The 14,773-nt window shown below is 35.6% G+C and overlaps 1 protein-coding gene across 12 annotated transcripts in view; it reads left to right on the top strand.

The window, feature by feature from the left end:
• Positions 1–14,773, top strand: part of LOC123590304 (coiled-coil domain-containing protein 7-like) — a 292,262-nt gene that overhangs the window by 179,934 nt on the left and 97,555 nt on the right. For all 12 annotated transcript variants that reach the window (XR_006708711.1, XM_045463300.1, XM_045463308.1 and 9 more), the window contains one exon: positions 847–876. Coding sequence is in view for 11 of the 12 variants with exons in the window: in XM_045463300.1 (XP_045319256.1) it covers positions 847–876 (30 nt within the window). In the remaining variant the exon portion in view is untranslated. The remainder of the gene's footprint in view (positions 1–846; positions 877–14,773) is intronic.

Here is a 14,773-nt window from a genome sequence, read left to right on the forward strand (position 1 = left end):
CATCTGTAATGTGTGTGCATGTATGTTATCCATTTGGTCAAGTTGACTAATTATGTTGTTGGTGCTTTCTTAATTTCATTGAGATTCTATGCTTATTATTTGTGAGGAAAGTATATTAAATTCAACTACTGTGATTGTTTATTTCTCTATTACTCTTTGTAGTTCTGCCAATTTTTGTTTTATTTTTCTAAGGCTTTTTTACTGTATATAATAAATATGTTATATGCAGATATATACATACGTATGTAATAAATACACAAATTTTAAAATGTTATATATTCTTAGTGAACTGAAATTTCTGTCTTAATGATGGACATTTTGTAATAACTTTTTTGTGTGCTTTTAGTCCATTTTACCTAATATTTACATAGTATCTTAATGTAATTATTTGCATAGAATAATTTTTTCATCATTTTACTTTCAATCTTTTCATATTGCTATGAATTAGTTGTGTAACTTTAAAACAAAAGGCATTGTGGTTGGTTATTTTTTAATCCAATGTAACAGTCTTTGTGTTTTAAATGGAACATTTAATAGATTTACATTTAATGGAAGTATTGGTATGTTGAGGGTAAATGATTTGTATTTTGTCTTTCTTATCTGATGTGTTTTTGATATTCTTTTAAATTTATTTTGAATGTATTCTTTACCATTTCTTTATTCCCTCACCGATTATCTGTTACAAAAATATTGAATTTAATCCTAAATTGTGAATACCTTATAAAACTATTCTCTTGAAAAGTACTCCCATTATTTCTGTATTTCACATAGTCACTCTGTAAATCTCTATCTCAACAATGTGTAGACATCACTATTTCAACAATATGGTATTTGATTATGTTTCAGAACATGAAAGGAAATATTCCTCGATAATTGGTATGTATTTGAATTACAAATTAATGAATACAATTGTCTTCTTAATGGGTTAAAAGCATCCTTCTTATAGTTCAGAAAGTAGATATGTTAGATGAAAATCTTTTACTCAAGCATAAAGTTACATTGTCAATAAGCCAGTCTCAAAGTAAGAAATTTATACCTGTGAAAATGAAAACACTAAGTAGTAAGTATGACAATTTTCAATATCATTGATTTATTTTTAATTAAAGAAAGCAGCAAAACTTTGTCCTTATAATCAATCATGTATTTTGTATGCATCTGTTAGCTCAAATGTATTTATTGTGTTGTTCAATTCTTCTTTAATTGAAGTTCTGTCTATACTATATTACTAAGAGATGTTATGTTAAATTCTCCCACTGTGGTTACAGACTTCTCTGTGTTTCCTGGTAGTTTTGCCGGTTTGTTTTATGTATTTGGAAACTTGGTTATTAAATGTGTGCAAATTTGTACTTGTTACTTATATCTGATAAACTGAACCTTTGTCTCTTTAAAAGTATAATCTTTCTTTCTAGGAATATTTTTGTGCCTTAATGTTTATTTTGTCTTTTGGTAATATAGCTATATGCCTTCTTGTGATAAGTATTTACAGTTTTTTGTTAAGATTTTAGACAGAAGTTAATGGTGCCTATAGCATCTTAGTATTTTCTTATAATGATGCTAACCCACAAGAAAACCCAACAATATCTTTATTAATTGGTTGTGTCAAACCAAATTAGGACCTGTTGGGATCTACATAACTTTTGTGGGAACATAAATTATCAGTAAACTTGGGCAAATACCTAGCAGTGTGATTGCTGGCTCATATGGCAAGACTGTTTTTAACTTTAAAAGAAACTGCCAAACCATCTGCAAAGTGCCTCTAGTATTTTGCATTCCAACCAGCAGTGAATTGGAGTTCCCATTGATTTACATCCCTGGCATCATTTGTTGTTTTCAGTGTTTTGGATTTTAGCCATTTTAATAGGTGTGTAATAGTATCTCATTGTTTTAATTTATAATTCCCTGATGACACATATGTAGAATTTCTTTTCAGATGCTTATGTGCCATCTATATGATTTATTTGTTAAGGTATCTGTTCAGATCATTTGCCAATATTGTGATTGGGTTATTTGTTTTCTAATTGTTGAGATTTAAAGCATTCCTTAAATACTATGAATAACAGTTCTTTATCAGATATATGTTCTGCAAATATTTTCTTCCGTCTGTGTCTTGTATTATTATTCTCTTAACAGTGCCTTTCAGAGATCAGAAGTTTGTTTTCCTTTTAATTTAACTTATCATTTTTATTTTTTTCATGGATTGTGCTTTTGGTATTGTATATAAAAAGACATCACCAGTTTGCATTACAAAAACAGTGTAAGAGGGTTCCTCTTTCTCTGCACCCTTGCCAACACCTATTGTTTCCTGTGTTGATAATTTTAGCCATTTTTACTGGTATGAGGTGATATCTCATTGTAGTTTTGTGTCTCCCTGATGATCAGTGCTGTTGAGCACCTTTTCATGTATCTGTTGGCCATCTGAATGTCATCTTTGGAAAAATGTCTATTCATGTCTTCTGCCCAATTTTTAATCAGATTATATGTTTTTAGGGTGCTGAGTTTGATAAATTCTTTACAGATTTTGGATACTAACCCTTTATCAGATATGTCATTTGCAAATATCTTCTCCCATTTGATAGGTTGTCTTTTAGTTTTATTGATTGTTACTTTCACCGTAGAGAAACCCAAAGTTTATTTTTGCTTTTGTTTCCCTTGTCTCAGGACACATATCTAGTAAAAAGTTGCTATGGCCAATGTCAAGGATATTAGTGCCTGTGTTCCTCCTGGATTTTTATAGTTTCATGTCTCACATTTAGGTCTTTCATCCATTTTGAATTTATTTTTGTGTATGGTGTAAGAAAGTGGTCCAGTTTCATTATCCTGTATGTTGCCGTCCAGTTTTCCCAGCACCATTTGTTGAAGAGACTCTTTTTTCCATTGGATATTCTTTCTTGCCTATCAAAGATTAATGCCCCATAGAGTTGTGGGTTCATTTCTAGATTTTCTATTCTGTTCCATTGATCTATGTGTCTGTTTCTGTGCCTGTACCATACTGTCTTAGTCACTACAGCTTTGTAATATAACTTGAAGCCTAGAATTGTTATGCTTCCAGCTTTGCTTGTCTGTAGTATAGACATTTGAACAATATTTGTTATTCCAAAAACCAATATTTGTTGTTTCAATCCATGAACATGCAAAGTTTTTCAATTTCTTTGTGTCATCTTCAATTTCTTTCATCAGTGTTCTATAGTTTTCAGAGTACAGGTCTATCACCTCTTTGATTATGTTTATTCCTAGATAATCTTATGTTTTGGTGCAATTGAAAATGGGATTCATTGGGGCGCCTGGGTGGCGCAGTCGGTTAAGCGTCCGACTTCAGCCAGGTCACGATCTCGCGGTCCGTGAGTTCAAGCCCCGCGTCAGGCTCTGGGCTGATGGCTCAGAGCCTGGAGCCTGTTTCCGATTCTGTGTCTCCCTCTCTCTCTGACCCTCCCCCGTTCATGCTCTGTCTCTCTCTGTCCCAAAAATAAATAAACGTTGAAAAAAAAAAAAAGAAAAAGAAAATGGGATTCATTAATTAATTTCTCTTTCTGGTTCTTCAATATTGGTGTATAGAAATTCAACAGATTTCTGTATATTGATTTGTATCTTATGATTTTAATGATTCATGTATCAGTTCTAAGTTTTTTAGTGGAGTCTTTCAGATTTTTTACATAAAGTATCATGTCATCAGCAAATAGGGAAATTCTTCTTCCTTGCTGTTTTGGATACATTTTATTTCTTTTTGTTGTCAGATTGCTGCGGCTAGCATTTCCAGTACTATGTTGAATAGCAGTGGTAAGAGTGGACATCCCAGTCTTGTTCCTCATCTTAGGAGAAAAGCTCTCAGTTTTTCCCCATTGAGGATGATGTTAGCTGTGGGTCTTTTATATATGGCCTTTTTTATATTGAGATAGGTTCCCTCCAACCCTACTTTGTTGAGGGTTTTTAACATAAATGGATGTTGTACTTTGTCAGATGATTTTTCTGCATCTATTGAAATGATCATATGGTTCTTATCCTTTCTTTTGTTAATGTGGTGTATCACATTGATTGATTTGTAAACATTGAACCATGCTTGCAGCCCAGGAATAAATCCCATTTAATCATGGTGAATGATTCTGTTAATGTACTGTTGGATTTGGTTTGCTAGTATTTTATTAAGAATTTTTGCATCCATGTTCATCAGGGTTATTGGCCTCTGCACTTTTTTTAAAATGTTTATTTATTTTTGAGAGAGAGACAGAGACAGAGACAGAGTGTGAGTGGGGGAGGGGCAGAGAGAGAGGGAGACACAGAATCTGAAGCAGGCTCCAGGCTCTGAGCTGTTAGCACAAAGCCTGAAGCGGGGCTCAGACTCACAACTGTGAGATCTGACCTGAGCCAAAGTCAGACACTCAACCGACTGAGCCATACAGGCACCCCAGGCCTGTACTATTTTTTAGTGGAATCTTTATCTGGTTTTGGTATTAAGGTAATTCTGGCCTCATATATCAGTTTGGAAGTTTTTCTTCCTCTTCTATTGTTTTGGAATAGTTTGAAAAGAATAGGTATTGACTCTTCTTTATTTTTTGTTTTAATTTAAATTCAAGTTAGTTAACATACAGTGTAGTCTTGACTTCAGGGTAGAACCCAGTGATTCATCTCTTACTTATGACACCCAGTGCTCATCCTGAAAAATGCCCTCCTTAATGCCCTCCACCCATTTAACACATCCCCCCAACCCTCCACCAGCCCTCAGTTTGTTCTCTGTATTTAACTCTCTTATGATTTGCCTCCCATTCTGTTTTTATTTTATATTTCCTTCCCTTCCCCTATGTTCATTTGTTGAGTTTCTCAAATTCCACATATGATTTAAGTCATATGATACCAGTCTTTCTTTGATTTATTTTGCTTAGCATAATACCCTCCAGTTCCATCCACACTGTTGCAAATGGTAAGATTTTATTCTTTTTCATTCCTGTATGTATGTATGTATGTATATACATGCATATGTATGTATATGTATGTATACATATATGCATACATATACACATACATATATATATGTATATATGTGTGTATATATATGTGTGTGTGTGTGTGTGTGTGTGTGTGTGTATATATATATATATATATATATATATATATATATATATATGTATATTACCCACATCTTCTTTCTCCATTCATCGGTTGATGGACATTTAGGCTCTTTCCATAATTTGCCTATTGTTGATAGTCAAGCATTTTTGTATCCTTTGTAATTCCTTGTAGTGCAATTGCTGGGTTGTAGGGTAGTTCTGTTTTTAATGTTTGAGGAACCTCCATACTGTTTTCTAGAGTGGCAGCACCAGTTTGCATCCCCACCAACAGTTCAAAAGTGTTTCCCTTTCTCCGCATCCTCACCAACAGTTGTTGTTTCCTAGGTTGTTAATTTTAGCCATTCTGACAGGTATTAGGTAGTATCTCTTTGTGGTTTTGATTTGTATTTCTCTGATTATGAGTGATGTTGAGCATCTTTTCATGTGTGTGTTAGCCATCTGGATGTTTTCTTTGGAAAAGTTTCTATTCATGTCTTCTGCCATTTCTTCAGTAAGTTCTTTATAGATTTAGGATAATGAAAACACAACAATGCAAACCCTTTGGGATGCAGCAAAGGCAGCCCTAAGAGGAAAATACATTGCAATTCAGACCTATCTCAAGAAGCAAGAAAGTTCCCAAATATACAACCTAAACTTATACCTAAAGGAGCTAGAAAAAAAGCAGAAAAAAAGGCCAAAGCCAGCAGAAGAAAAGAAATAATAAAGATTAGAACAGAAATAAACTGCATAGAATATTAAAAAAAAAAACGCAGAACATATCAATGAAGCTAAGAGCTGGTTTTTGGAAAGAATAAACAAAATTGATAAATCCCTAGCCAAACTTCTCAAAAAGAATAGAGAGCAGACCCAAATAGATACAATCATGAATGAAAGAGGAGAGATCACAGCCAACACCACAGAAATACAAACGATTATCAGAGAATAGTATGAAAAATTATATGCCAACAAAAACTGGACAATATGGAAGAAATGGACAAATTCCAAGACACACACAACCAAACCTCAAATAGGAAGAAAAAGAAAATTTGAACAGGCCCATAACCAGCAAAGAAATTGAATCAATTATCAAAAATGTCCCAACAAGTAAAGCAGAGTTGGGGCGCCTGGGTGACTCAGTTGGTTAAGTGTCTGACTTTAGCTCAGGTCATGATCTCACAGTCCGTGAGTTTGAGCCCTGTGTCGGGCTCTGTGCTGACAGCTCAGAGCCTGGAGCCTGCTTCAGATTCTGTGTCTCCCTCTCTCTTTGTCCCTCCGCTGCTCATGCTCTGTTTCTCTCTGTCTCAAAAATAAATAAAAACATTAAAAAAAATTAAAGCAGAGTTAATACCTATTCTTCTCAAATTGTTCCAAAAAATAGAAACAGAAGGGAAGCTTCCAAACTCATATGAAGCTAGCATTACCTCAATTCCAAAAGTAGACAAAGACCCCACTATAAGAAGAATTACAGGCTAATATTCCTGATGAACCTGGATGCTAAAATTCTCAACAAGGTACTAGCAAATAGAATTCAATGGTGCATTAAAAAAAGTATTCACCATGATCAAGTGGGATTCATTCCTGGGCTGCAGGGCTGGTTCAATATTCACAAATCAATCAGTGTGATACACCACATTAATAAAAGAAAGAATAAGAACCATACAATCCTAACTCTGGTTTATGTGTTTGACAGAATTTTCCTGTAGAGTCATATGGCCTTGGACTTTTGTTTTTTGGGAGCTTTCTGGTAATTTGTTAGTGATTCAATTTCTTTGCTGACTATAGGCATGTTCACATTTTCTATTTTTTCCTGTTTCAGTTTGATAGTTTATATGTTTCTAGGAATTTATCCATTTCTCTAGGTTATCCAATATGTTGGCATATAGCTTTTTTTTTAAGTTTATTTATTTATTTTGAGTGAGAGAATGTGTGTGCAAGCAGAGGCAGGGCAAAGAGAGAAAATCCAAAGCAGGCTCTACACTCAGTGAGGAGCCTGTTGCAGGGCTCAATCCCATGACTGTGAGATCATAACCTGAGCTGAAATCAAGTCAATCACTTAACGAACCAAGCCACCCAGGCTACCCAGCATATGGGGTTTTTTTTTTATAATGTCTTTTACGGTTTTTTGTGTATCTGTGCTGTTGGTTGTTATTTCTCTTCTCTCATTTGTGTTTTTATTTGGGTTCTTTCTGTTTTATTTTTGATAAGTCTGGCTAGAGATTTATCAATATTTTTAATTTTTTCACAGAACAAGCTCCTGCTTTCATTGATCTGTTCTACTTTTTGTTTGTTTGTTTCCACATCAGTTATTTCTGCTCTAAGCTTTATTATTTCCTTCCTTCCGCTGGCTTTAGGCTTCATTTGTTGTTTATTTTCTAGCTCCTTTAGGTATAAGGTTATGTTGTTTAGTTGAGATTTTTCTTGTTTCTTAAGATCGGCCTGTATTGCTGTATACTTTCCTCTTAGAACCGCTTTTACTGCAATCCAAAGATTTTGAAAACTTGTGCCCCCATTTTCATTTTTTCCCATGTATTTTTAAAATTTCTTTGATTTCCTGGTTGACCCATTCCTTTTTAGTAATATGTTGTTTAACCTCCATGTATTGGTGCTCTTTCCAAATTTTTTCTTGTTGATGACCTCTAGTTACATAGCGTTGTGGTCAGAAAAGGTGCATGGTATGATTTCAATTTTTTTATTTGTTGAGGCCTGATTTGTGACCTAAATATATCTATTCTGTAGAATTTCCCATGTGCAATTGTTTTCTAGTTAATCTGCTTAGATGATCTGTCCATTGTTGTAACTGGGATGTTAAAGTCCCCTAATATTATTGTATTATTATTGATGCGTTTCTTTAGGTTTTTTTATTAATTGATTTTTATATTTGGCTTCCTCCAACTTGGGGTCATAAATACTTACAATTATTAGATCTTCTTGTTGGAGAGACCCCTTTTTCATGATATAGTGCCTTTCTTCCTCTCTTATTACAGTCTTTGATTTAAAATCTAGTTTGTCTCAAATAAGTATGGCTACTCTAGCTTTATTTTGATGTCCATTAGCATGATAAATCATTCTCCATACCCTCACTTTAAATCTGGAGGTGTCTTTGGTTCTAAAATGAATCTCTTGTAAGCAGCATATCAATGGATCTTGTCTTTTATCCATTCTGATACACTCTGTCTTTTGATTGGAGCATTTAGTCCATTTACATTCAGAATAATTATTGATAGATATGAATATTGTGCCATTTAATTACCTGTAAAGTCACTGTTCCTGTAGATTATCTCTGTTCCCTTCTAGTCTTTGTTGCTTTCTTTCCCAAAGTGTACCCTTTAATATTTCTTGTAGACCTGGCCTAGTGTTCACAAACTCCTTTAGTTTTTGCTTGTCTTGGAAACTCTTTATTTCTGTTTCTATTCTGAATGACAACCTTGATGGATAAAGTATTTTGGCTGCATGTTTTTCCATTTAGCACAGTGAATATATCATACCACTCCCTTCTAGTCTGCAAAGTTTCTGTTGACAGGTCTGTTAACCTTACATGTCTGTTCTTGTAGGTTAAGGACCTTTTGTCCCTAGCAGATTTCAGAATTTTCTCTTTATCTTTGTGTTTTTGTTTGTTTGTTTGTTTTTTGCAAATTTCACTATGCTATGCCTTGGTGTTGCCCTGTTTTTTGTTTGTTTGTTTTGTTTTTTTTAGGGGAGTTCTCTGTGCCTCTTGGACTTGAATGCCTATTTCCTTCCCCAGATTAGTGAAGTTCTCAACTAAAATTTGTTCAAATAAACCTTCTGCCCCTTTCTTCCACTCTTCTTCTGGAACTCCTATGATATGTATATTATTGTACTTCATGGGTTCTTGGAGTTCCCTAATTCTCTTGTGATCTGATAGATTTCTTTCCCTCTTCTTTTTGACTTCATTATTTTCCAGAATTTTATCTTCTATATCACCTATTCATTGCTCTGCTTCTTCCATCCTCTTTGTGATTACATCCAGTTGGTTTTGCATCTCAGCATTAGCATTTTTTTTATTGCAGCCTTACTAGTTTTTATGGGTTTTTTTGTATGCAGTAAGAATTTCTCTGGAGTCCTCTGCACTTCTTTCAAGCCCTGCTAGTAGTCTAATGCTGTTGTTTTTAGTTATTGTTCAAATATATTGCTTACATCTGTTAAATAAATCCCTGGCTGTGATTTCTTCTTGACCTTTCTTTTGGGGGAAAATTCCTCTGTCTTCTTCATTTTGTCTAGGTCAGTCTTTTGAGAGTTGTGAAAGCTTATTATGTTTCCTGCTCCTGTGAGTAATGCTATGTTAAGAAAAGGTCATACACTTTCCAGGGACTGGTACTTCAGGAAATGTTTCCAGGGTTCCTCCTTGCTTGTAGTGGGGAGTATTTGGACCTTTAACTAGGTGTGCTTTGATTGTTTGTTAAAGTAAGCCTGATTAAAAAAAAATCCTTATCCAGAGAGAGAGAGAGAGAGAGAGAGAGAGAGAAAGAGGGAGAGGAAATGGAACAAAGATATAAAGGAGCACACATACACACACACACACACACACACACACACACACACACAAAGAAAAACTATAAGTCTGATTCCAAATTGGGGGGGGGGGGCAGGGAGCCTGGTCCCTGAACTGAGGCTTTAAAGTACTCTATGATCAGTAGACTTGGTACACATGGGGGGCCTGTGCTGGTCTCCTGGGAAAGAGGCCCGCTGTGCTGGCTCATAGTCAGACCTTCCTAGTAAAGTTATACTTGCAGGGTACAGGGGGTGGGATTTGGTGTGAGCAGCTCCATCCTCCACTGGGGGTGCTGTGTTGCTTACTGAAGTCCAACCATACTGGTGGCGGGGGTGGGGTGGAGGTGGGGGTACGGGGGTGGTGGGGGGTGGGGATGGTGTCACCTCTCTCTCTCCTTCCCAGAGAGGGGAGCTCATGCCTGCCGCTGTTCAGGAAGCCCTCACAGAAAAGCAAACAATCTCCCTCTTTTGTCCCAGGCTTCCATCAGATCCCTGCACTCACCCTGTCTGTGTCCAGGCCAATGGCATGCCCAGTGCTACAGTTCTGTGTTTTATTTCTGGTGCATGCCTGGAATTCAAAATTCCAAATGTTAATGGAACCACCATGTAATGGCTCTGCTTCCTGCTCCAGAGGAGCATCTTGCTGTGCTGTGTGTAGTGCCATTTTGCCCCAGAAAAGCAGTGGCACAGCCACACATTTGCTTGGACTTTATGGTGAAGCACAGCAAAATGCTGTGATCAGGTTATCTGCCTTCTCTGTATCTGCTTCTGTCCTTTGCTGATGAATGGATCTTTTGTCCTTGGAGAAACAATATACCCTCTTTCAAATGTAATCCAGGAAGGAGAATGTTCTCTCCCAGTGCAACCCAGGGGATCCCTATACCACATTGTCTCCTCCCAGGCCTCCACCCTCATTCTTCCCAGGAACATCACTGTCCCACCTGGCTTTACCCTGGTAAATGGTGGGTACTTCTAAAACCTCAGTATTTGAGCTCTATTGCTTATAAAAACTTGCAATAATTAATTCCTCTTGATTCCCCAGTCAGTGGCCTTGGGAAAGTGTTTGTCTTGTGCAAACCTGATGTGCTATTTTCTCCCTCTCTCTCATTTTCTTTCCTCTCTCTGTGAAAAGGTCTCCCTCCCCTTTGCTTCACCATGGCTTTTCTCTCTCCCAATTCATGTCTCTACATCTCATACCTGCCACCTTCTCCCATTCTACATGTGGAGATTGTTCTCTTAATCCTCAGATTGATTCCTCGGTGATCAAAATGATTTGATGTTAATCTAGCTGTGTTCAAAGGACAAATCAAGCCTAGGTTCCCCCTACTACTCTGCCATCTTAATTCTCCACTGATTTCTCTTCTTTCTTTCATTCTTTTAGATTGATAACGTTTTTCATCTTTCCATTTTTTTCAACCATTTATTTTAAGAATTTAAACTTTTCCCTAAAATATGTATACCATAATAAAATTGAATAGTAAATTCAAATGTGTTTAATAACTAAGTATAGTTATGAAATAATAAGATTTTCACACATGCACTCAGAAAAAGTACTGTTTATATGTATATGCTTTAACCACAGTCTATAGTAATTCACTGCTACTGTACTGTGGTCCTATACTCATTACATTATAAAACCAAGAGGAAATATTGCTGTGTAGTTTCAATATATAGTTTTTTTAATATATAGTTTTTAAATGACTTAAAATCTCTTATAGTTCAGAAATTGAACGAAGTACTGATAAAGATGCCAAAAGATATTCAAGAGCAATAATACTGAAAATATCTTTAACTTATTTCTAAACAACTTTTATTGTGAAATATATTATGGGATATTTCATAAGACTTGTGTGTAAATTTTAACAATTATATAAACAAAAATAGGATAACCAGTCCTGAGGTAAAGAAATAGAGTACTGATGTCACATAAACTCTTCAGTATATCTTTCACAATTCCCTTCCCTCCCACGGTGGCAATAACTATTTAGATTTTTGGGCAATCATTTTCCTATTTCCCTTTATTTTAGATCAAACTATATTCAATTGCTAATATTCAACCATTTTTGACCTACAACAATGGCAAGTTTTTATGGTTAAACCTAACAGCTTTACTGTTTTAATATGTATCCATAAATCACAAAGTTTTTGAAGTTTATAAATAAATAATTCTCTAAATATGCTTTCTTATCTTTTTAAAATTTAATGCTATGTTTTCATGTGTAGCTCATATTTTGTTTATTTTAATTGTTAAACAATCTGTTGTATGAATGTACTACCTTTTATCCAGTCTGCTACTGGTGGGTGTATAAGTCAAAGTCTCTGGAAATGAGATGGCACAAATCGAGTAATTTGCAATTTTAATAAAAGAACTGTCTACAAGGGAGGAAGGAATGTCTAAGGAATCATAAGAAAAAGTGTAGCAACTCAGATGTAGAAAAAAGTGGGACAATGTTAACTACCTCTAGTTCTGAGGAGGAAATGAGAAATAATAGTTACTGGAGCTATATGGAGAGGTTAGCCTGGCAAGACCTAAGACGGGGGAGGTACATGCCAGGTTACTGTAACCATGCAGGCCATGGAAATACATCCCTTGGACTCATTGTCTTTTCTTCCTCTGATCTCCTGCTATGGTTTTATTGGCTGGATTCAACTGGAAACCAAAGTGCAAGGGAACCAATTGATGTACTCCATGTATGTTAGGTTTGGGGGACATATAGCTAACTAGAGAAAGTTGAAGAATGATTGTAAACATGAAATTAAAGATGTCTTCTTGGTCTACCTCTTTTACCCCTCAATATCCACATTTTATTCTTCATCCAGACAAATTTGTGTATCCAATTTAAGGGACATTAGGTCCTATTAGAATCTATATGATTCCACTCATATGTGGAATTTAGGAAATAAAACAAGTGAACATAGCAGGGAAAAAAAAGAGAGAGCCAAACCAGGAAACAGACTCTTAAGTATAGAGAACATAGGGCACCTACGTTGCTCAGTTGGTTAAATGTCCAACTCTTGATTTCAGTTCAGGTCATAATCTCACAGTTGTGAGACTGAGCTCCATGTCAGACCATGCTAAGCGTGGAGCTTGAGATTCTCTCTCTCTCTGCCCCTCCCCCGCTCACACGTGCTCTCTCTCTCTCTCTCTCTCTCTCTCAAAATAAATAAAATTAAAAATTAAAAACAGAAACTATATAGAACAAACTGAGGGTTACTGGAGGGGATGTGGGCAGGGATATGGGTTAAATAGGTGATGGGTATTAAGGAGGGCACTTGTGATGAGCACTAAGTGTTATATAAATGATGAATCACTAAATTGTATACCTATAACTATTATTACATGGTATGTTAACTAACTAGAACCTTAAAAATTTGAAGAAAGAAAAAAATAGAATCCACTTAATTAAAGAATAGTATCAATATGGTCTTACTCCCATATGTAACCTAAAACATTGTTCACCACCAATGTTCTGTATACAAAGTGGCAGAGGAGAAAAAGGGGGTGTTGTTGTAAAACAATTAATTAGCATAAATATTCTCATGTTGCCACTTCTATAACTACAGTTGCCACTTCTATAACGAGCTGTGAAGGTGCTTAGTTGCCATTTCTATAACTAGCTATGAAGATGCTTAGTTACCATAGCTGCTTTCTCACATTTCATTTCCATATTCTCATCTTTGCCACTACCTGCTAGACAGGACTTATCTGGTGAGGTAACCCAAAACTTTACTCTTATAATAGTTGATTCTTTGATGTTTTCATTTTTATTAAGCTGCTGCATTTTTCCATTATCATGACTTTTGTGCAAGGGAGTATTATAAGGTGACCCAGTGAATCCCCTGGGTTTTGAATGTAGTTTTTCTTGCCTTCACGAATTAGGACCAACTCAATTCCCTGTTGATTACTGGTATCAATCCTGTGACCAGTACGTAATCTCTTTGTCTACCTGTTCATTTAATGGCATAAGAACCTCAAATGTCAAGATGACAATCACAGCTTGTAGTTAATTGGACACATGACTGTTTCTTTAGTGGGAGATTTCTTTCCCTTGGGCACAAGGACCTCTGTAATCCATTTAATGAAGAACATTGGGAAATTATGTGAAAATTATTTAAATGAGTTAATAGGTGTTTGGGATATGGGGTTAGGCTATGGGGTGGATATTGGCATCTATTCTAAGTCTGGTCTAAGTGCATCGCATATATCAACACTGCAGTCTCTCAGGGTGTTGTCATATATATCATAGTAAGTGAGATGTCACCCAGCCATTTTACTCTTTCATAAAAGTTGCTGCTTCTAAATGGTGGAGTTTCTATTAATACCAGTGAATTCCATTGGTAAAACCCATTGTGGCACATCACTTTCCATAAAACATGTCCCTTGTTGGAGATGATATTGTATATGATACTATGACAGTGGAAAAGATTCAAGTTAATAAACAATGATACTAGTAGAAATTATATAGGCAGGGAAAGCAAATAAGTACATCAAATATATATCTAATCCATTAAGGGCAAATCACTGCCCTCTCTATGATAGAAATTTTAGTGTAATCAATCTGCCACTGGATGGTTTCATATTCCCTCTGGAAAATGATGTTATATTGATGAGTTCAGTTTTGTCCTATGCTCTTGACAAGTTGAGCACTCAGCAGTCCCAGAATCCTGATCATTCTTAGTGAGAAAAACTTTATTATTAAGTCTTTGCAGATGCTTCATTATGGCTATCATAGCTTTCTTCTTGGTACTTTAGGGCCATGAGATAAGCACCAGTGTAGCAGAGGAGTAAGGCTAACTGCCATTCATAGGGCAGACCATTAAGCTAAGAGCTTACACTTTAATAAATACCCTTGTGCACATTTACAAAATAAAGATATTTATATCTTTATGCATTCGAATCCTATTCTAAGGAGTCATGGACATAAATGTTGCCAAGACTCTCATCATTTTTTCAATCTCTGTTTTTCCAAGTCCCTGACTACCTGGCCAAATCCATTATCTTCTATCCCCAAATTAATGTACATCTAAATCTCAGACAATCTTTAGTTCTACATATAGTGAAGCCCTAGATGTACTGCCCAAGTTCTGCCCACAGAAGGATTTCTCTTTACCACTGTCTTTCAGGCCCTCCCTTTTAGTGTGACTATAATACAATATCAAAAGTTAATATGTAAATATATAAAAAGAATAAGCAATCTAATATAAAAATGGGCAAAATATAGAAA

This window comes from Leopardus geoffroyi, chromosome B4 (genome assembly GCF_018350155.1).
Source record: "Leopardus geoffroyi isolate Oge1 chromosome B4, O.geoffroyi_Oge1_pat1.0, whole genome shotgun sequence".
Taxonomy (NCBI): Eukaryota; Metazoa; Chordata; class Mammalia; order Carnivora; family Felidae; genus Leopardus; species Leopardus geoffroyi.